Genomic DNA, 23,697 nt, shown 5'->3' on the forward strand with positions numbered 1-23,697 from the left:
GATGGGTGGCGGAAGTGTTGGATCGGATCGGAGACTGCAAATTGTCTAAATCGTTCTAGCACTTACTATGTTTTTACATTTTTTGAAGAAAATTTATCAAAATGGTAAAAATCGGTCAAAATCTAGTCATATATGCCTATTATTTATTTTTTTTTTTAAAGGGGTACTAAGTTTTCAATGCTCAAAGCGTTATATTAAAAAAAGCTGAATCGTAATTAAATGAAACATCATTTTTTTTAAAAGGTCATCGGCAATCATTGAACTAGCTTAACATTTAGTTTAATATAATTTCAATTCTGTTGATATGTTTTCCAAACATATCTCTTTTACAGAATGAACTGCATTTCAAAACAAAATAGAAACCTTTTAATCTTGCCTAAACCTTCCTTATACCTAAAAATAGATTCCTATTTTTGGGAACAGGCTTCTCAGACGCGTTCGAGTCAAAAACGAATCTTTCGGGGATTGGCGGCTCGTTTCGGTTTTTCAATGGGACAAAACACAAAACCATTTAAGTGCACTGGGCCATACCTGGATGACATGCTTCCAATTCGAGACCTGGTGGCAGTGGCCGCAGCGATAGGGCGACGGGTCGCGTCGATCGCCATCGGCCATGGTGAGGAGGCTGGGACTACCTGGACTATGGCTATGGCTATGGAATCTCGTCTGCGGATGGGGCATCGTCACGGCAGGCGGCACCTGTTGCTGCTGCTGGTGCTGCTGCTGCTGCTGAGGCGCCATCGCAACCAGGTAGGAGGATGAGGCTGGCGGAGGCGGCGGTGACGAAGACGAAGACGAGGAGCCAACGGCCGATGAGGTGGAGGCCACCGAAGACGACGACGATGACGAAGACGACGACGACGACGATGACGAGGGAAAGGAGTTGGAGTTGGAGTTGGGTTTGGCTTTCGGGTTAGTGCTTATGGAGTGGTCATGGGTTAGACCCGCTGCCAGGTGGTAACCATCACCGGCCATGAGTGTATGTTCATTATGTTGCTGTTGCTGGTGGTGTTGGTGATGGGATGCGAATGGGGATGAGAATGGGGATGAGGATGAGCTGTGGTGGTTATCCGCACCCAGTTGATGAGCCAGGGACTTTGAAAGAGCTGGTGTGGCAGTAGAAATAGGAGTAGGAGTGGTAGTTACTGGCAAAGGCGATGCATTGGGCTTGCTGACTGAGTTGGAAGGTGGTGGTTGTAGTGGTGGTGTGGTGTTGGATGAGGCGACGTAGACGGCATCCTGCCGGAGTCCATTTCCCACAACCGAGTTACTGTTAGCGTTAGAGAGATGGTTTCCATTTCTGGCACTGCGCGGTGAGGTGAGCAGATCCTGCAGCGATCTGGCTGTGTCTTTGGTGGTGCTAGTGGTGGTGGTGGTGGTGGTGGTGGCTTTGGTGGTGGTTCTACTGCTGGTCGTGGTGGTGGTGGTGTTCGGCGACGTCAGACTGTCGGCACTTGCCTCGTTTTGACTCGCTTTCTGCTCACCGTGCTCTAAAATGGAGGCGGCACTGGCTTTCGTCGTATTGGCTTGTGGCTTTCCGCCCACCAACGCCAAAGCAAGTCCGCTCAGAGCGCTGGCGCTGGGCGTGGGCGAGTGCTGCGCCTCCTGGATGGCCCGCTGCAGCAGTCCGGCCGAGATGGCCGGACTCGTTCCGGCCGAACCGGAGTTGGGCGACGACTGCGACTGCGACTGCGACTGCGATAGGCACATGGCGGCGAAGACCTTGTTCATGTAGAACTGCGGATTTCCGCCCACCGAAACCTGCAGCGGCGAGGTGCCGGCGGCGGCGCCAGAGTTGGACTTCGGGTAGCTGGCGTCCTGGTAGTGGATCTTCACGTGGGCCAGCACTGCATCGCGGTTCTGGTGGCTGTTAGAGGGGCGATATAAAAAGCACCAATTAGTTCCCCTTAAGCAGCGACCTTTGACCCCAACTCACCCAAAGTTGCACTTGCGGCAGCGGTAGACCGTCCTCTTCTCGTTGCCCTCCTGGTGCACCTCGGTGATCAGATCGTCGCTGGGCTTGCCCTGCAACACCGAACCCGATCCCTGGCCAGGTCGCTTCACCGGCGAAATGGTCACCGATGGCGTGATCATCGTGGACTGGTGCTCCTTCTGCTGCTGCTGATGCTGCTGGTGTTGCTGCTGGGCCATGGCGGCGTTCATCATGGTGGCCAAGAGTGGGATGCGGATGAGGTTGTCCGCCAGGTGGGCATCGTCCAGGACATTCGGCTTGCTGGGCAGCACCGGCTCCAGGGTGATGTCCTGTCCGGAGACAGAGCCCACCTTGGCATAGTCCTTGAGGAAGGCCAGCGAGGCCACCTGGTTGGGGGTCATCTCGCCGGACTTCATCAGCTTGGGGTCGCCATCCTCCTCGGTCACCTTCATCAGGGTGATGTACTTGTTGTACTTGGTGTAGTTGCGACGGCCCGTCTCGTCGTTCATCAGCACTTTGGCCGTCTTGTGCGAGGGATCGCGAATGGTCTTCAAGCGGATATGCTTGGTGATGTCCCAGCGCCAGTTGGAGCGGTACGAGCAGAGGGAGCACTCAAAGGGCTTCTTGTTCAGGTGGCCCACGATGTGAACGTGGAAGCGGGACGCCGTCGAGGCCCAGAAGCTGCAGTGCGGACACTTGTACACCTTCTTCAGGGACGAGTTGGCGGCCTCCTCCTCGGGCGTCATCTTTTTGGTTACCTGCAGTGCGTGAAAGAGTCAAATTTCATTTTGACGTGGCATATGCTCGTGCTGGGGTTCAGGGGCCTAACATCTTAGATCTTGAACACCTTTAAACTTATAGACTGGTTTATAAATTATTCAACGATATAACTAACTCTCAGCCGTTGATTTATTACATTTAGTCTTTAGTCTTTAGAAAACTGTTTCATTAACATATGGCAATTACTTTTAATAATGATTAAAGAAATATAAAATAATTTTCCAAACTCTACATTTATGTACACTGGTAAAAAAAAAACGTAGTAATTTCAAATAATTGGTACTCAAATTAAATATTTTTCATTTGATTTTCGTCCATTGCAGTTTTTAGTTGTTAAAAATATAAAATATGAATCTTTATCTTTAAATTTTTCATTTGACTATTTTCGGAATTGATTTTAACTTAACTTAAACTTAACTTTTTTTTTTTATTTACATTTCAAGAGAATAGTTTTAGAGTACAAAATTATAAAGACACTTTCTAAGTACGTACTGTTTCGCCTTGTAACCTCTGAGAAATTTAAAACTGAGGAATTAATAAAAACTGATTTTGGGATCTTCGGCTGTGGAATCTGTGCTGAGTGAACTCCGGACTTACCTCGCCGTAGCCGGGAGCCGTTTCCACGCCGTAGTAGCTGTTCTCCTCGTTGCTGGCCGCCTGACTTCCGGCCGGGGACTTGACCAGGCCGTGCCCGCTGTTCTCCTGCTGCAAGGATGCAGCGGCTGCGGCGGCGACGATCTCCTTGGTGGCCTTGTTCCAGATGCACACCCTCTGCTGCTGCACCGCGGCCTGCTGCTGCAGGCTGTGCGAGTCCGGCCGCCGTTCCGATCCGCTTTCCCCGGAGTTCGAGTCGTACATCTCGTTGGCGCAGCGGATCGCCTCGACGCACTGTTTCAGGTGGTGCAGCAGGTCCGTGGAGGACTTGCAGCGGTGGCGACAGTGCTGGCAGCGGGTGGAGCCCGTCACACTGAGATTCAGCGCCGAATGGGAGTGGTGATCCTCGTCGTCCTCGTCGATCTCCAGCCGGTCGTCGGCATCGTCCTCGTGCAGCCCGGCGTCGTCGTCGTCGATGATCACCGCCGAGGCGTGGCAGCTCTTGCCGTGGATGATCGACTCCGAGAGGCACTTGGCCACGTGGCCGCACTGGCACACCAGGTTCTCGTGCTGCGCCCCCGCCTTCAGCTTGTCCAGGAAGCTGGTCCGCTTGGCCATCTGGCTGCGCGTGGAGTTCTGGGACGCGACTGTCGTCGCCGGCGACAATTGGGGCACATCCGACTTGTCCAACATCTCGGAAATCTGCTTCTCGTTAAAGAACATGGACGCAATCTCCGTCAGGGAGCTGCGCGAGGCATTCGTCTCCTTGGACAGGTTCAATACGCTGAAAGGGGAAATCACAAATTGATTGTTTTGGGTGCAACTTCGATCGCATGATTTCACAATATCGAAAATATTTAGGATTATATCCAACAAACAAGAAGATATTTGTTACTTAAATACATTTAAAATCCCGAATTTTTAGATTTTATATGTAGTTTCCGAGCTCTCGACATTCATACGGACGGACGGACAAACGGACTGGCATTGATCCTGGTTAAGAATATATATATATATGCTTTTTAGGGTTGGCAACGCTTTCTTTTACCTGCATACATATATACATACGTAGGTACTGACTTATTAACGAATATAATATACTCAACGAGTAACGGGTGTCACTCGTTATTAATTGGTTTACTTACTCTTTGGCTCCCTTGCTGATTGGGATGAGATTGGGAACTGGTCGCTGGGCCCTGGGCGTGGTGGTGCCCACACTGGAAGTGTCCGAGGAGCAGCCGCCCTTCTGCGACAGATCCGTGGGCTCCTCCTCCTCGTCGTACTTGCTCCGCTTGCCGTAGTGATGCAGCGCCAGCTGATGCTGCTCCTCGCCCCCGCTCATGGCCTCGTCTGGGTCCTCGACGCCGTCGAGCTCATCGTCCACATTGTTGTTATTGTACTGGTCCTCCAGCTCGGCCGAGTCGCTGAGGAAATCGTCGCACATCTCACTGGCGCCGACCTTATTCTGGCGCCTGGGCCAAATGGAGCCGGCATTGCCCACCGGTGGGACATGGTGGTTCATCTCATGCACCGTCAACGATTGCTTGATGTCGGCGGTGAAGTCGCAGGCGGCACACTTGAAGGCGCCCGCGCCTCCGTGGTTCTTCATGTGCCGGTCCAGATTCCATTTGTAGGGCGTGCGGAAGTCGCAGGTCACGCACTTGATCATCGGCATGGAGTGGTACTTGACGTGCTTGCTGAAGCGCGCCTTGATGTGGGTCACATAGCTGCACTTGTCGCAGCGGAAGAACTTCGTCTTGCCGTGCTCGGCCAGCTCGTGGGCGCGCAGTTGGGTTCTGTACAGGGTGGTGAACTCGCAGGCGCTGCACTTGAGCAGTCGGTTCTGGGGCTCCTCCCCGTTCGAGGGGGGCGTGGCCGAGCCGCTGGTGGGCGAGGGAGTGGGCGGTTCGGCCGGCGACTGGCGCTCGTAGTCGCGCAGCACTTGCATCTGTCGCTCATACGCACTGGTGGCCACCAGTTCCAGTTCGCGCTGCTCGCGCTGCTGCTCTTCCCGCTGCCGCTGATTGAAGGCCTGTATATCGCGCTGCAGCTTCTCCTCCTGCAGCAGCAGCTCCCGTTTCACTTGCTCCAGGGTGGGTACATCCGGCACGGCCACCGTCAGGCTCTGGCCGCCCATCACCCCGACGCTCTCCTCCAGCCGCCGCTTGCGTGCCTCCCGGCTCATGCCCCTCTTGCCACGGGCCTGGCCATGGCCACTGGGAATGCCGTCCGTGCAACCGTGCACCATCTTCATGTGCCGCACCAGCTTCTGGAAGTGCCGCGAGGCGTACAGGCACAGCTTGCACTTGTTGATCACAATCTTCTCGCCGTGCACGTCGCGCAGGTGGGTCAAGTGGTAGCGCGGATTCTGCGTGAAGTACGCACAGTGGTTGCAGCTGTAGTTCCGCTTGATCTTGCACTGCGGCAGTCCCTCCTCCTTGGCGTCCATGCCGATGACGGCCTGCTGTTGCTGATGCTGCTGTTGCTGCTGCTGTTGCTGTTGCTGCTGTTGCACGCTGTTCACGACTGCAACGGCTGCGGCCGCTTGTTGCTGCTGCTGCAGCAACTGCTGCAGGCGATAACGCTCCACATGTCGCTCCAGAAGCGATGAGCCCGCCTGTGTTGCTGCCGTGTTGCTGCTGGCGTTGCTCGGCATGTGTCCCGTGTTGCCGGTATTGCCGGTGTTGCCGGCGGGATGGTGGCCACCTTGCTCCGTGTAAAGCTGATTGCCGCTGACCACGCTGCGCACGATGAGCGTGTCACCCGAACGCTGCACCATTGACGGCAGGTCCATGGTGCTGCTTGTTGAATGGTGTCCTGGCAACTCCCTCAAGACTGGCTAGTGGTCAACTGCAAGAAAAGGAAGGGCAATCCGGTTAGCTCTTTTTTGCAAATAATCTTATTAAATTTTCTTTAATTGAAATTGGGTAATAATTTTATGTAAGATGTTTTGATCTGCGAGTCGTCCCAAAAATAATATTTTAAGGCATTGTTTTGGATATACATGGCATAAGAAGCTTATAAATTGTTTACCAATTAAGTATTTAATCTTCCTTTGTCCAAAGAATACAGTTTCAGTTATAGTCAGTGTTGGAAAAGGTATTAGTTTTTTGTATCTATTTTGGTACAAGATTTTTGCGAAAAAAGTCCTTGGGTAAGGTAATAAATACATAATTTTCAAGAATCTATTTAAGCTAAAAAATAACAAAATAGACACAAAAAAAAAACGATTTTTTATTTATCTTTGTTTAAAGTTAATCATTTTGAGGTTAATAGTATTTTCTCGAAGTTGCAGTTAAATTAAATGGTTATAAAAGTTATTAAAGCGAATAAATTTCAGTACACATGAACTAAAAACTTGAAACAATAAACTACCCTTGTATTTCAGGCTTTCAAAAAGAGAACAAACTGAGGAAATGAAATCCCAAATGCGATACAAAGGCTGCCTAAAATGCAGATTTCAACACTTGCCCAACTCATTACACATACATTATCACAAGCACACATGAATCTCATAAATATTTCAGCGCTTTTCACTTCCCCACTTACTCCCCTCCGCCGCCAGCCTTTATCAGCAAAAGTTGGTTTCAGTTTTCGTAACTTTCTTCGCAGGATATTTAAATGAAATGTTTTCTGTCCGACGAAAATGCGACAAAGTAGCGTAAAATCAACAGAAAGTCGGGAAATTGAGCAACGTAAAATGGAAATTCATTCCCAAATTCTGACAGGAAAACGAACCCTAAGGGCCACCGCAAATCTCAGAGGTAAATGTATTGTAGTTTGTGCGTAACACAAATCCATTTTAGGGCTAATTGGAGTTGGCCAAGTTGAAAAAGGGAAATGGAGGATGGGATCGAGTTAGGGAGCTGGAAAATTTGCAATGCTCCCAAACGCACACCGAATAAAGAGCCAGGACCCAATGAAGGTCAACCTTTTTCGGGAGCCACCGTTTGCTTGAGTGCACAGGAAGCGAGGAAATTCTGTGAAGCTTTCCCGAACCGGTGGCTAATCCTTGGGGTGTCGTTTTTATCAAATGCAGTAATTTTGCTTTTTAAGCGTTTTTTATTGCCCTCCCGCACCACATGTGTGTGTGTGTGTGTGTGTGTCAGACCTCCCACAGAAACCGCAATTGTGTTTTGGCTTAGAGGGGACCAAAAAAAAGTACAATTTGATGGAGCATCTCTCTGGTGTCATCATTTAACTAACACATTTAATTATAAAAAGAGATGGCGCGAGAAATACATTAAAACTCGCATATGTATTTGGCACACACGCCTAGGCTGTGTACTCTTGACATTCAACACGTTTATTGTCGCAGAGCAACAAGCTCATCATCCACCCAACATCCACCACTACACAGCATCCTTCATCCTACATCCTCATCAGCGTCAAGGCGGAACTCATTAACAGAGAGGAGTCCAAGTCTGAGTGCGTGTGTGTAGCTGCGTTTGTTTGGCTTGATGGGTTGGCCCAGGGTTGGCAGGACATTGAATAAAGGTGTCGTGTGATGGAGTCACTGCTAACGATTAGGGGCCAGAACCCACACAAAATTCAATTTCGGTTGTTGTCGGTCAGGTGGACTTTAATTGATGCATTTATTTGTGGGTGAAATTGTTAGGATATAAGTGGTTTGAAATAAATAAAATCAAGCAAGTTTAACAAATCCGAAATTATTGTACAGATTAAATTTTAATCTTTTTTGTAGCTTAAAAAATCCAAATTGTTTGTATTATTTTAAACATGGATGGCATTTTATTTTTTCATGTCCCTTTTCAACACATCAAAAAATTAATTTCAAGTTAACAATAAGAATAAAAGACTTAGTCACTGTTTCAGGTAGCCCTCGTCCTGGACAGGATCGTCTTATCCTTATGCATTGTTGACACCGCGCTTATTACGGAAGGCGAATGAGAAAATACGTCGACGAGCTGCTTCCTGCTTATTTGCCTTTGTTTACATTTTGTTTGTGTTATTTTTGATGTTTTCTTTTTTTCTCAGTTTTCAGTTGTTTGGCTGTTCTTCATGTTGTTCTTGTCTGAGTAAATACACAGGCCCACACCGGCACGCAGACAGGCACACAACCTGCTTATGCGGCAGCACGTCTCGCTTTGAAATTTTAATTTCTCACGCGACGCCAAAAAGTATGCTACAAAGGATAAGGCAAGGATGAGGGCGGGGGCACGCACTTGCCGGGCCCAAGCTGTTGCCATTGTTTTTTCTTGTTTTTGTTTTTGTTTGTGTTTTTGTTTTTCTTACTGCTGTTGCAGCCTACGCGGACTTAATTAATCTTGCTGTGGGCTTAGCCCGTTGTCCTGGCAATCCTCAGTTATCCTGGTTATCCCCATCCCGCACCCCTTTCACCCTTCATCCCCAATTTTGACGCCCTAAGACATCTTTTCCTCAGTTTTGGTCTGTTTCTGGTCTGTTTTTTGGTGATAATGAGGCGACAGTGGAACGCCTTTTTTCTGGGGCTGCATAAAAAACTGTTGAGCGTTGGCGGCACTTTGATTGATGGCTCTCGGCCCATGGGCTCCAAACCGGGTTGGCACTTTTTAGCTTTCTGTAATTTTAATTGAGAACCAGCAATTCTGTATATATATTGTTAAATTACTTAAAGGTCGCTGTACCTATGTACCTTTTTTTTTTTAAAAAGCGAAAATAATATAAACATTGATTATTCTAGCTATAAACTATAAAGTGGTCTTGATTTTACTTGCCAATTTGATTTGATTAAAAGAGACAATTTATTTAATTTTAAATTATGCCAATATATTAATTTGCATTTGGTTTGACCGATTTTAAAAGTTTAAGACTTTTTCAACCAGCCCTTAAGAAAATATCATAAAAACAAAAAGTTTCCCCTAAGTAGTTACATAATTTGGTAATTTCTGCGACTTAAATGGCTCGGCAGTTCAGTTCGAATTTTCGCAGCTTAATTGGCACTGCAATCGTTAAGGTTCTGTGGACCAAGAGGCATCCTGGTAGCCAATTTCCTTGTTTGGTCATTTGGTTGCGGACCAGAAGGAGAGGATGGGGGCGATAAGGGAAGTGGAGCGAAAGGAAATGAGAGAACGGAAGCTGTGTTGTTGCTACAAATTAACTGCAAGCTGCAAAGAAGTAAATAAGAAATGTGCCAGAGGGAAAAATGCTGCTGAAATGCTCGACGAAATGTTTATTTTTATTCATCATCAATTTGTTTATTCGATGGCAACTAACGCTTTCGATGCCCTTAAGGCTGGCCATTTCATTTTAATTTCATGATCCTTTCGAGATGATGTTATCGCGCTGTTTATGTCAGTGCGAAAATGTAAAGCATTTCTCGTAAAAAGACTTAACAGCTGCGAATAAAAGCAAAGTTAATAATTAACAACGTTCGGAAAATATCTTCCCCTCAAACACAATTGGCCCCATCTAAATTTGAATTTCAATTGCTTACATTAAGGTTAAAAGATATCCAGTTTTTTTGCCACATCTCTTTTGCAGAAACCAAAATTGAAGACAAAAAACTTTGCTTTTTACTTAAAGATGCTGTTGCTAAATCTAAAACGTCAAGGCAGTCAAAACTTTTACAAAACAGTCAGCCAGCCATTCCCTGCATTCATAGGGATCATTGGGGCCAACGCGTTTATATTGCCTTCACATAAATCTCAACAGTCGCCAAAGTTTATTTCGCATTTTTGAAATTAAATAAAGATTTGTCACGTAGAAATCCATTTGCTGAAAGTCACCCACACATATTAAGTCGTTCCTAGCACACACGCACACTGATGAGCCAGCATAAAGAAAACAGTGTTTCCTATTTCTTCTCTTTCTATTCCTAGACAAATACGAAACTTTGCCTGCGGTGATTTTTGAGTTTGAAATCGCACCACGCCTGTTACTTTTTTGTGAACACTTGGGCATTTCTTTTAGTTTGTTTTTGTTCTGGTCGCGAAAAAAAAATGACCGGAAGTTGCTAGAGTTCTGCTTCCGTTTTTGATTAAAGTTGAGTGACTGGAACGTACTCAAGAATCTAAGCGAAATATTAATTAAAGTTGCTACCGAAAGTCTGCAGTTTTGTTGTCATTTTTTCTCATTTGGGATTTACGGGTGTTGGTACGAGCATATGTTGGCATATGTTGACAGTCACCTGCTGTGCCGTTGGCTATGAATGTGTGAATATATTTCCGTGGCCCTCCTTTTTGGAAAGCCACCACAAGTCACCCTATTTCCTTCATACATAAATATGACGCGAAGTTGTCAGTATCTTGTCTTGACACTCATACGACATGTTGGCCCAGTGTTTTAGCTATATATGCACTACATCTAATTAGCAAACATAGTTATGTGGGTTAAAACAAATTAAAGATCAAAATCAAAATTAAAACAAACATATGCTTCGACAGCTACGGTAGCTGTTAAAAAAAATTTTTAAAAACAATAAAAAAAGAAAGCGATGAAAGGAAAAACCATCAACCCGCGCACATGAAAATTAACAGAAAGCAAAAAATGGCAGGACAACGTTGCTAATGCGCCCCGTTTGCATTGTCTGCACTCACACAAGTACACTACACACACAGACACATACACAAACACACACTCACTCTTACTTGATTCGGCTGCCGTCGGATTTAACAGCAAGCTTTTTTTTTGTTTAACCGAACCAAACAAAAAATCCTCGCTCTTTCTCTTCCCCTTCCCTTATTTCTCTCTCTTAGCCAATGTTTTCTCGGTTTTTTTTAGCCGTCACACAACGAATCGCTCTAGTGGTCCAACAACAACTGAAGAAGTGACCGCCGCGGTTGGATTTTCGCAGCAAAAATGCTGTGAAAAGGATGCTGCTATTGGTGAAGCCTCAACTTCGGCTGCTGTTGGCTAGTTGGTCTCTCTTCCGCTGCAAAAGACGGTAAATACCTTTTGCAAGACTGTGAAAGGATGCTTAACAGTGTGTTTTGGTGAAGAGAAACCTAAAGAGACACCGTAATAGAGCAACAGTCTACGCTCTTTAAGAATGTAAGACAACAGAAAATCGAAGAATGTTTTGCAGAGACTGATAATTTAAGACATGTCTGATGAGTAATACGCCTCAAATAGGATTAAAAGATTTGTTGAAATACATTTTTAAATGTATAAGAGTATATACACATGTTAAAACAAATATAACTATTTATGATAGTTTAGTTTATTTATTTTTATATTTAAATCATTTAATAAATGTATTTGGAGGTACTCAATAAAAAGTCAAGGATATGAAAGTTATATGAATTATAAGTTTAAATAGCAAGCATAATTCGCTTAAAAATATATATGTATTTAAAAGTTTATATATTTTTTATTGCGCACTCTTATTGCTTTCAAACTTGTTTTTATTGACGAGTATACCTATGTTTTTCCTCAATTAATCAATTCCTTTGTTTCCATTTCATCAATTTTACAGCCAAAATCAAACAGGAAAAACCACAAGCAAGGCAACATCTCCATTTACACTATTTTAATTTGTCGCAATCCGAATGACATTTTACCGCACTTAATTTGTTAACCAGGCAGAAGAACGGGATCCACTTGAAAAGAAAAGCGAAGACGGACAAAAAGAAAAGCCATCAGAGGAATGTAATGTGGAAATCAAAAGCACTTCAGCCGGGCGGCAGTTGTCGAGAGGCTAAGCCGAGACCGTAAAACGATACGAGCAGTGATGCGGGTTACGGTTTGGGTTTTGTTTTTTTGAGGCTTCGGTTTGGTCCTTGGGCTGAGGGATTTTTCCGTGTCCTTTTTCAAGGCAATCAACACAAATGCTACTTAAAAATTTATTTGTGACACGCACGAAGCGCAGACACAAAGGGAGAGGGTGAAAAACGGAGGGAGAATCCAACTGAAGGCGTTGCAAAGCACAAACACTTAACACGCACACTGTGGCAGAGGGGCACGCAGACATACAGCCGCAGACACAGACACACGAGGCGCCGACAAAAAAGGACAATCAACATTTTAACACTTCTAAGGCAAAGGCCACAAAGAGGAGGAGGGGATTTTCAGTTGAGAAATGTGTTGCGGTCATGCATTTTTATTCATTTTGCACTGCAAGAATCTAAGCATTAAAAAATACTCTTTCAAGAACTTAACAATTATTTAGAATGTGAGTTTTTATTTTTTTTATTTATGGTCTTTGGACCACTATAAAGTTACTGTGACTGTGTCAAAAAAGCAAAGGTCTGAAAAGCATAAGCTAAAAACATTCGTGTTGCCTTTTTGTCTGTGTATATCAGAAGGGGAACGAGAGAGGCCACAGTAACGGGTTAGAAGGACATGCAAGCCCGGAAGGACAGGAAGCATCCATGGGCAGCATCAGACATGGACACTTGACATTTAAGCCCGTTGTTGAGAAGGGTTTTGTATGCTGCTCCCATCCACTCTGGATTCGCCATAGGCTCGTGATATATGTGCGAAATTTCACTACGTTCAGTTAATTCCTGAGCGCAATACTGCATTTATGAACAGGACATGTTGGATCAGATCACGTGCTACGGGCAAATTTTGACCACCAGAGAGACGGACTCAAACTGCAGTTGGTTCAAGCTCAAATCTTTTAGGCAACTATTCCGTAAATTTTTTTAATCAAACACTTGGCCCGAAAGCGTTGAAATGTGTGCTCCGGATATGTGGAAGGATGTGTGTGATTCCCCGTCCAGCCAGTGCCAAAAACTCTACTTGTTTGTTTGCCTGTTGCCTTGATGGAGCTTCTGTTGCACCCGGCTGCTCCTCCCTATTCCCCTTTCCACCGCGCCAAATGAAGCAGCTCAATTTCGCCCACAGAGCGCAGAAAGTTGCTCGAGTGCAGCATGTGGAGATTGAAGCTTTTCCATCCTATGACGATGTGGTTGGAAAAAGTGTTGCTTGGTCAGTGAACGAGTCAAAGGGAGCCATGGATCCTTCCAACTAGGTGTAATGAAGCCGCACAAATGCAGACAACAATGTTCAGGCTTGTTGCAGTAATCAAATATAAAGAAAGAGGAAAAATATTTGTTACAGTTCGTTTCCTTAACCCCCGACTGACATAGTTTTTACTTAAAAAAAATTGCAAATAGTGAAGAACAAAGGTCAATGATTTAAATTTTCAAGATTTTTTAAGTGAATATATTTTAAAAGATAAATGACTAGACATTTTTTTAAAATCAAAACTTAGATAAATATCAGTCATAAACTAAGAGTATGGTCAAAAATAAATCTGTCATAATAAGGATAATTCATCACCATTAATAAGTCAATAACTTTTCGACTTCTATTCATAAATTACAGCAGCCTGACGCTGGCAATTGGGTCGACCATATTTCATAGCCTATTTTTTAGAGATTTCTGTTCGCTAGCCATGCTTAAGGCATGTTCATGGCTTTACAGGTAAATTCGATTGGTTCTCAAGGGGCAAAGCTATACACGTGCATTTTTTATACAGGTGGGTGTGCGGTGGTTGTGGTAAAGAGGCAGGATGCACGCACTAGCCTCAAAGTTTCTGCAAGTTGCAGTCAAAGCCGCAGCCGCAACCAAGAGCGGTACTTCATCAAACGAACAACTTGCCGCAAGGTAACACAACCAGCCACACACATTCACCTGCATACAGTGGTGTTCAAAATAATAGCAATGAGAGCTAGAGGGTTTTTAATATATGCCTAAATGGATTTATAGCAACTGTTTAAACAGGCACTTCTTTGCTATTTTTTTTAAATTTATAAACATTAAAAAAATATTGTTTACATCTTAGTAGTAATTTGGCCTAGTTAATTAGCAATGTAAAAAACTAATCACTTTGGCATACAAAATACATTATTTTCTATTTAATGTTAGCCATCTTAAGTGCTATTACGTTGTCCGCAGCTGTATATATATAAGAACTCGTTGCTTTGGCTGCAGCTAGCAACTCAGAGCTTGCCACTTGTAGACACGTGCACAGTTATAAAAGCATATAAAATTTCCTATTTAACTTCCGGCATGTTTCAACACACACACTTGGGGAAAGCACACACACACTAATAGGAATAAATAGAGTCGGGTCTGACATGGTAAGTCTAAAGAAAACATATCCGTGACAAAGTAAACCACCTCCAGGTGCAACGAACAATAATAATACTTTTAGTAGTTGATTTTTCTTCCACTTTCCACTCGTTTCTGCAATGGTTTTCTCATGGGTTTTTTCGTTTTCCTTTTTTCTACAGAGTTGCAACTGAGTTTTGGCTTTGACAAGATGGTAGCGCCACTAAGCGGACGACAAGAAATTGAATTCGGCTGCAGGTGGCAGGTGGCAGCAACACACCTGCCCCAGCTGCCTGCTTTGCCACCCAGCTTTGCAGGATGTGTGAGGGGCTTTTGAGTTGAATTTTTGCGGCACCTTGACAGCCGCAGGATTTAGCGGTCCCCAGTCGGGCTTTTAATATTTAATAAGCTGACTTCGGTCTAGGCAAGTTCAGAGCTGAGCTAAGCTAAGCTAAAATACGCCATTGGCTCTAAAATAAAACAGGAGAAGCAGCGGCAGCAGCAGCAGCAGCAGCAAAGGCTGTCTTCAATTATGCAAAAGCGGTGTGGCGTAAAGGCAACTTGGCCCAGACGGTGACATGGCCAATGAATTGGGGAGAAAACAAGACCAAGGCCAGATAAAAATTATGCAGTGGTGTCGCAGATTGCAAAAGGTTTTATTCTGCGGAATAAAGTAGTGAGAAAGTTTGTCTATTTACTTAGCAAATCCAATGTAAATTTTAACTCAAGAATAAGTAATAATCAAAAGTAGTATGGTATGTTATTGCTATAACACTTGCAATTTAAAAAAAAGAAATAATTTATGCTTAAAAGATTTTTATTGTCTTCTTATTTCACTTTTTTAATATTGATAACGTGCTAAATCAAACCAATTTTATATTAAATTTGTTTTAAAGACATACTGTGCTGATTCTTACGGCTTAGCCTTCAATAAACTGTCAAACACTTCATAATTTTATTGGCTTCCAGCTAGTATGGCTACTCCCGACTTAATCATCAACTTTGGTGTCTTTCTATTTCACACAGCCCTCCTAATTACTCACTTCGTCACATATTATCACGTAATGCCTGCCAAGTTTCCATGTTGTTGCCCTGCAGAGTTCATGGCGGCGCATATTTTAGCTCACACGACTCGGCTTCAAGGACTCAAGTCTTGGGGTCTGGATTTCGTTCCATCTTGGGCCTTTGGTCTTTGGTCTTTTGTCTGGGATTTTGTTGGCACGTCCGAAGCTGTCGCCCGCGCTATATACCGAGCACGTTTTTGGTGTTCTTGGACGGGAAAGTTTATTGTTTGTTGTCGGCACATTAATCATAATTTAACGATTAGCGCAAGTTTTGTTTATTAAATATTCTTCGTGGCAGACGAGTAGAGTGTGGTTAAAAATTTATGGGTCGTTTGCTATGCCGATGCCACGCATGGATAGACCACAAAACTCCCATAAATTTCAATTATTTCACAAAAAGAATACAAAAAGTATATGCACCGTTTTTGATTTGTCCAAATTAATTTGCCGCTTTTAAATAATATCTCAGGGCGGCACCAAATCATTTGCATGCGTTGAAAAAAGATTGTTGCACTCTGCCACAGACCCAAAGTGTGGGTCAAATATGTAATGGAAAATGCCACCCTTTTAGAAACAAAGCATTACTAATGTGTGATGATTTAAATGGAAATTTTGAATGTATTTTTTGCTTGTATTAAAATAAGAATGACACAAAATGTTCTAAGTTGGGATAAAAATGTATTATTTTTTGCTGCACTTTAAAAAAATGCTCCGATTAAGAGCGTGATCAACCACACAACTGATGACACATTTTAAATGATGAGCAAACCTTTGCGGCTCTTTCCCCAGAAAATAAGAGACAAAACCACACAAAGAGAGGGAGAGATACGTGTTTGCAAGAGTAAAAAAAGCAAATGCAAATTTCAATGACTTTGGGTTGTGAAATATTTAGCATTTGGCATTGGTTTCATTTGTTCCAGGCAGGGATAGAAGAGCTTTAGAGGCAAATAAAGAGTGGGGAAGGGGGTTTGAGACACCGACACCACGGCTATCTAAAGCTATCTGCCTGCTAAGGTCAGCCACTTGGGCCTGTACGAAACTAATTGATAATCAAACAATTGTCCGCAGACACACACTTGGTTGTTTATCTGCCTGCAATCGCTAATTAGTTGCATTGTCCGAGGCGAGGTCAACGCTGCGTATGCGCAATGTGCAAATATGACTAGGCACACTACACACATGGCATGGATAAGTGAATATATCGGTTCACACACCGATTCGCAATGAGAACGCACAAGTTCAAGTTTATCACGCATACGCCCCGTTTCGCAGGGGAAGAGAGTGCCGAATAATCGAGAAGAGCGCGCTGAGAGAACAATTCTAATTTATTGATGCCAGTCAATGCCATGGCATACCTATAAATGTAGCTCAATCCATTTTCTGTATCTGTAGCTGGCCGTGACAACGACTGTTGTTGCTTTGGCTGCGTTTTAGCAATTTGCAATTGGTTCAAGATCACCAGCAAAAAACGTTTTGACTCTGCAGCAGCGTTGCGTGCAAGGGGCAGAAGGCAGCAGGCAGGAGGTGACTTGAGCCAAAGTCTAGCCTTGTGGCAATTGATTTTCTCAGGCACAAAGAGCGACAACAACAAAGATAATAAATACAACACCAAGAGTGAACCACTTTAGCATCCACTTCTGTGGTTAAAGCGTGACTCATAATTTATTCTTAACTGCGGAGGCTTGAATCAATAACAATATTATTAATGATTCAAAATGCTTGAAAATTGATGTTGAAATAAATTTCTATAATTTTCAATTACAATTTTAAAAAAATGTTAATAATATAACGTTAATTTGCAATCAATGGAGGACTAAGATTTGTACTAACTTCATTTTCTTTTTAGCTGAATTCTTTAAGAGCTAATGTCAAAGAGTATTACAATTTTTGTCTCAAAAGTAACCAATAACTATGTTAGTTCTCCTGCTTTCGAAAGGGTATGGAAAATCCATGGCAATTGTTCCAGCTATTATCAAAAGCGACTTCTTGAGTCATTTGAGTCGTTGCTTGGCATTGCGGTTGCCGGTGGAGCAGCAAAATCAGCAGCAGAAACAGCAACTACTGATGATGAGTGCACAATCGAGGTTGCCAAGTTGCTCAATGCTATCTCACACTCTGTCTCCTTGCCCGCTCTCTACCCATCTCTCTCTGACAGCATGTTGCTATCTCAGTTGCTGCAGTTTTCAGGGTCTCTGGTGCATCTAAATAAACAGAGTCTACATAGTATAAATAAATTCTGCTTTAGTGTGTTATGGTCTGGCACTCGATGACTTTGAGAACTGTTTGCTGAATGACAGCGCTAGCTTGTTGACAATGGAACGAACCTATATAGATTATGGGAACAATATCTGAAATTACTTCATGGAATGCCCACCGATCTAGGCAGAAATGGGTGGCCAAACACTTGCACCTCAAGTGCCATTCACTGAAAAGTTTTACTTGCCAAGGCTTTTATAACTTCTCTACACAAACACGCGTATATAGGCTCTCGATATAAGGGATGAAGAGGGCGTGCGGCAGCTTACGTACATCAATTTTCATTTACTTATGAAAATTAATAGCAGTTCGCTTAAATTGCGCTCGAGTTTTTCCAGCCAGAAGCAGATTGAGTGGCCTTGAAAGGGGTGGGGAATGTGGGTCTTCTGTGCGTGGCTAGCCATTAATCAGTGAGGGAATGTTGCCACAAACAAAATTAAATTGCTGCCTGCAGCTGATGGAAAACTCCCTTCACCCGTCCTCTTTTCTTTAGCTGGATTTCTTTATTTTATTGCCATTTTTTTAATTTTTCGCTCCTCGCTTGACAATTTCATTAAAACATTATTAATTATTGTATCTCGCAATTAATTTAATTTTGCCCAGTGTCAGGTTGCATCCGTATATACAACTTGATTGTTTTTTTGCACATGGCATTGAATTGAATTGGTAATATAAGCGAGTTCACAGAAAGCTAATAATGTGAAAAGAGTTTGATGAGTCGTATTAAACAAAAACAGCAGTTGAGGCAACTGATGCAAAAAACACATATATTTTTGCATAATTTCAGAAGGGGATTCTTTAATTTGACCATAAAGCTCATCAGATTTAATTGTATTTTACATATGCATACATACATAAAAGCTACATATTAGAAAGTAAAAAATGAATGTTTCTTTCAAAAACTACATTTTTGCATATCCTGTTGTAGCTTTTAAAGGGAGTATTGACACCTATATCAAAGGATCTCCAACATATAATAAAAAAAGTCTACGAATTTGGAGCTGACATGTTGCAGGTCTCCTTGTTTTTTTTACTGCTGATCTCCTCATGATCGCCATCAGGCCAGATGGTTGTTGTTGCGGCTGTCGTTGGCCAATGTCAACCAAACACATGTGTGCGCGAACTTGACTTTCAATGCAAAGCGCACAAGGCGAAAGCTGCGCTGCTCTGCCGGCGTTGACTTTGCCACTGGCTGTGATCGCCGAGGCGCTGCAGCAACCTTGACCCGGTTCTTGAAACTGAAACTGCAATGGCAACAAACATCAGCTGCAGCAGCAGCAGCAGCAGCAGTCGACACTTGTGCAACATTGCGAGGGGCTGACAAACAGGTTTGGCTTAATGCCGGCAAACGCAGCGTGACGATCGTAGGCGCTGATGGAGTGGATGGGGTTACCGGCTTTGCTGTTTCGGTTTTGGAACCGCGCGCATGCGCATGCGCAAAATTCGCAATGTGCCAACACGCATTTATTACGCTATTTCCATATTTATTTATTTTTTAATATTTAAAAAGTTAACTGCCCTTGATTAATCAGTTAATGTGCAAAAACTTTTCTTTTTGTCACAAGACAAGTATTATCAATGCATTTTTTTTTAAGTTTTTTTTTAAATATCAAAGGCAAGTATTTTTAGCCCAATTGTACAGGAGTTAGATTGTCATTTGTGAAGATGTCCTTACCATAGTTTTACACCCTATTTTTTCGGTTCAGTTTATGCATTTTATTGCGCAATTGGCGATGGTCAACTGGAATTCAAATTAAAGCGGCGACTTGCCCACGATGTCCACCGTTCGGCATTGCGACGCGAGCGAGTAAGAGAGATGGCTGGGGGAGAGAGAGGGAGACGACAGCAGTGGCCTGACGTCAGCAAGTTGTCAACGTTATTATTGCAGTTGTTGTAAGGAGAAGGTCGAGGTTAATTGAGTTGTCTTCGCCAGCGGCAACCTTGTTTGTAGTTGCAGTCTTGACATTTTGGCTTAAGTAAGTCTCCCCATCCAGGCCCCTTGTTTTGCGTGCTATTCATTATTAATTGCGGCATCTCCTGTATTACCACCACACTTTCTGATTCCTTTTTGCTGGTTAATTGCTCTGCAATTTGATTAATATCAAACTGCATTTGCGGTTATTCGCCTGACAGTTGCTTTAAGAAGAATTCCCTTTCAAATTTCTTGATTTTTCCTATTTCCACTTCTGTCACGTTGCTGGCAGCATTTTTTCTTATTAAATTCCTGCTGGCAAACGTGAGCAAGTAAGCTGTCCTTCACCGTCTGCTCCTCTGGGCGACAGCCGTGCAAATTTGCAGTTGAAAGGCGTCAAGTTGTTGCAGGAGGTCCCGGTTCACACACACATGTGTGCACGAAAGAAATCAAATACACAAAAAAATGGTCAAAATGCTGTCTAAGTGCCAAAAAAGAAAATTTAATATATCTCGATTTTTTAAATTTAAAAAATGTGAAATAGATATTTATTTGATTGATTTTAAACTTTTAAAAGAAGTTATTGTTACCCCTCTTGTCATGTACATTTTCCTAGCCGACAATTTTCCGGACTTTGCTTATTAGTGTTTAATCAAGCGACCGCCGCAGAAATAGATACCAAAAAAGGCTTACAGAGTGAGCAACAAGTTAGCGCCTTCCACCCCCTGAAAATCCCCGGAATCGGAAAAGGGAAATCCCGCAAAAAAAAAACCAACTTTTTTTGCTATTTGCTTAATTAAATGCTAAGCGAGAAGGAGGAAAGGGGAAAGGGCGTGCGGTCATCAAATAGTACGCAAAGCTCTAAATAATCAACGAAAAATTTCATGGAACGGGAATGAGAAGAGATAAGTAAGAGTGTATTTGATTGCAAAGCATTAATAAGAAGCGGCTGCCAGCGAAAGGTAAAAAAACATCGAGGAAATAGCCGGGAAAAAGCCACACCAAAGAAAAGTCCTTTTCCAAAGAGCCGCAGCGCAACCTACCGCAAAAGGGAAAGGTAGAAAAGGCGTTGAACGTGAAAGTGCCAAGAATAAAGAAATAAAGATTAATTTATTTAATTTACATATATATATATAAATTATATATTATTATTATTATTATATATATTTAGATTAAATTTAAATTAGGTTTTGTTTCGATTAGTGTAACACAATCAACAACTGAATATATTTGTAAGAACACCAACAGCATCTGCAGGTAAACCATTAAGGGTCGGACTAAGCTGTAATTAATGAGCAAGTGGAACACCATTGAGCCAGGCTCCGAGCAAATTAACTTGAACTGAGGAGATTGGGGGAATAAGTGGGGCTTGGTTGGAGTCGAAGGTTGGGGTTCAAGTGCAATTAAAGCAACGCCGCATTTTGTCTAGTAATCATCTAACTTTTCGCCCCACTTTATTGCTGATGCGAGGAAAAAGAAAGCGAAACCCGCAAGAAAAGTGGATGCGGAATAGAGCACAATATCTCTGGAATCGCTTAGGGAGCTGAACAAATAAGGAAAGTTTACTTGCAAAAAAACATTTAAAGTTTGAAGGTATTCTTGTTGAGAAAATTTCTTTATTTTGGTTTGATTAGTTGAACATAGTCAGTTTTTGTATTCAAAGTTGAGATGCGGTTGAATTAACCAATGGTAATGGTTAGGGATCATGTTAGTCGGAATTCAAATTTTTAAAATTATTTAAATTGTTTGGGAGGTTAAAGAGTTGAGATTTTGGGAAACAAAATCCTTTGATCGCTGGTGGGGCAGTTTCTGTAAACATCTAAACTGAATTATAATATATATTATTTTCACAGCTTTATTAATTGCATAGATCAATAGATTTTCCTGGAACCTGCAATGAATCGGCAGGGAAAATCGAAACATGGCGCTCCTTAAGGTTTTAGGGTTTTCTTCTTACCCCCAACCTTTATCCTAAACTACCTTTTGATTTCGACGTTTAGCTTCGGTGTCAACCCCTTTTGCGCCCACTTCGTGACCTTCAATTGCCACATCCTTATTAAGTTGTCTTTGAGTCTTCTGTTGCAAAAGCCTCAAAGTTTTCCCGCCCCCTTCTCCAGTTAATTATTAAGTAGTATACACAAATATTATGGTGAATACCAAGGCGAAGGTAATACAGCCGCCGGGACACGCCCTGCCCATTTGTTGTGTGCGTTGAGGTGTAAACGTGCGGATTAAGTGTCTCACTGTCTGCTCTCGGCCTAGAAGACGTATATCAATGGTCTTTTGGGGGTGTGCTGGTGTATACTCCCACTTTTTGCTCGGCTTTAACCTCATGAAATTTCCGCTTCGCCCTTCGCTTTCCTAATTTTTGTTTGCTGTTGTTTTGGTTTTCCTTTTCCTCAAGGTGAGCATTGAAAAATTGATGAGATTTCGTTTGCTTTGGTTTTGAAGCTAAAGTTTGTCGACACTTGAACTTTTCCATCCTGACGGGGGATTTTGAAATGGATTTTGAAAAGGAATTTCCCCACAAAAGGCAACGAGGAAGAGGCATAGAAAAAGAGTTTTCTTTTTAGATAGTTCAATTGGCGTACAAAAAGCCATACAGAAAAAAGGGCAGCTCAAAAGGGAAAGCTGGGAAAAAATACTGTCACAAGAAATGTGACTGGGTTATATGGTTGTATACAGTTATGGTCAAAATAGTAGTATTATTTCAATTGGCTTAGAAAATTTATGGTAGCTACTAAATTGTTTTACTATTTTAATCGTTAAGGTATAACTTCTGTTCTTCACATTTCAATCACAATTAAGATAGTTAAGATATACTTCCCTAAAATGCTTTTTTGACCTTACTTGCATTCTTACTTGCATTTAAGGACTAACAACATATAAAGATCAAAGATAATCTTATTTCGTGGCATTATTTGTAGCGTACTTGTATACACTCACATTTATTTGTTCATTCATATTCATGCTGGGGCTCACAGGAAAAAAATATAGAAAAACGCCGGACATGAATTTATAACGAGTCTGCCTAAGCCATATTGATTGAGGCAGGGAAATAAAGCGACAGGCAGTGAGCAAGAAAGGGAATGAATAAAGGGGAAACGGACGAGGCCGAGACAGAGACAGAGACAGAGTTGACTGAGCACTTGGAAATTGCCAGCATTTCTCCAACATTTCTCCCGGGCGCAGCAAAGTAAGCAAGGAAAAGGAAATAAAGAAGAGTCGCATGCAGGAAATCAAACTTCACTTTTGAATGACTTTCGTTTGGAACTCGCTTTATGGCCATAAGCCGATTTGCGGTCCCTTCAAGGCTTTGTTTTCTACCCATCTGCTTTTTATGATTTTTAATTGAATTTTTCAGCCATCTCTTGCCTCGCCATAACCAAATTTGATCTGAAGTCCAAAGGGGACGGTTCTCAGGCCAAGGATATTTCTATATAGCGGGACACACACAAATGAATATCAATGAACTGTCATAAAAGCAGCATCCTGTTCGAGCAAGAGAGCAACTGCCAATGACAAGACTGACACGTAGGCAAACATTTAAGTACCCAACAACAACAAACGCCGGCAAACACACACAAACACAACACTTTCATACACACCCAGCTCACCACACAGGCACACACAGTATTCACTCTTGACACGGGTTCATAGGCGTTGAAAATTGTATTTGCAAAGGGGATTTTTGCATTAATACAGTGAATATATGTAGGATTTTATCAAATAAAACTTTTGTGTTAAAGCGAATAACTCATATTAACAAAAGTATTTTTGTTATTAACTCAAAAACAAAATATATATATTTTTTTATACTTTTATAATTCATATGTAATTCGTTATACAAGATATTGACCTAAGAAATTTCGAAAAACAAAGAACAGTTTGTAAGCCTAAACACGAAAGGGTCACCCAACCGAGGTGTCACATAAAACTTTCACAGCTTCTTGCCCGAAGAGGTCGTCTAACCTTTCCCCAGAGAGACCTTTTGACCCCTCTTAGCTTTGCCTTTCTTTGGGATGCCTATGACGAGCACGCTCGGGTCACTTTCGCCCTGCCAGTGACATGTGATTTCAACTAATGACAGCTTTTCGGGGCGTTTGTCATTGCAACAACAACAGAAACTCGGAACCCAAGCCATATTCCGACCCATA

At 42.8% G+C, this 23,697-nt stretch overlaps 1 protein-coding gene across 7 annotated transcripts in view; it reads right to left on the minus strand.

Moving 5' to 3' along the window:
• LOC128261817 (serine-rich adhesin for platelets) overlaps nt 1–23,697 on the minus strand; it is a 39,698-nt gene that overhangs the window by 4,130 nt on the left and 11,871 nt on the right. The window contains exons 1-5 of one of the 7 annotated variants that reach the window (XM_052995699.1): nt 19,304–19,413; nt 4,453–6,157; nt 3,311–4,091; nt 1,937–2,691; nt 532–1,867 (exon numbers count right to left, since the gene is read on the minus strand). In XM_052995699.1, the coding sequence (XP_052851659.1) occupies nt 532–1,867; nt 1,937–2,691; nt 3,311–4,091; nt 4,453–6,101 (4,521 nt within the window). In that variant the 5' untranslated portion in view covers nt 6,102–6,157; nt 19,304–19,413. Of the gene's footprint in view, nt 1–531; nt 1,868–1,936; nt 2,692–3,310; nt 4,092–4,452; nt 6,158–19,303; nt 19,414–23,697 lie in introns of those variants that run through there. The other 6 variants (XM_052995700.1, XM_052995698.1, XM_052995702.1 and 3 more) reach the window with 6 other exon arrangements.

The sequence above is a fragment of the Drosophila gunungcola genome, unplaced genomic scaffold (genome assembly GCF_025200985.1).
Source record: "Drosophila gunungcola strain Sukarami unplaced genomic scaffold, Dgunungcola_SK_2 000001F, whole genome shotgun sequence".
NCBI classification, from domain to species: Eukaryota; Metazoa; Arthropoda; class Insecta; order Diptera; family Drosophilidae; genus Drosophila; species Drosophila gunungcola.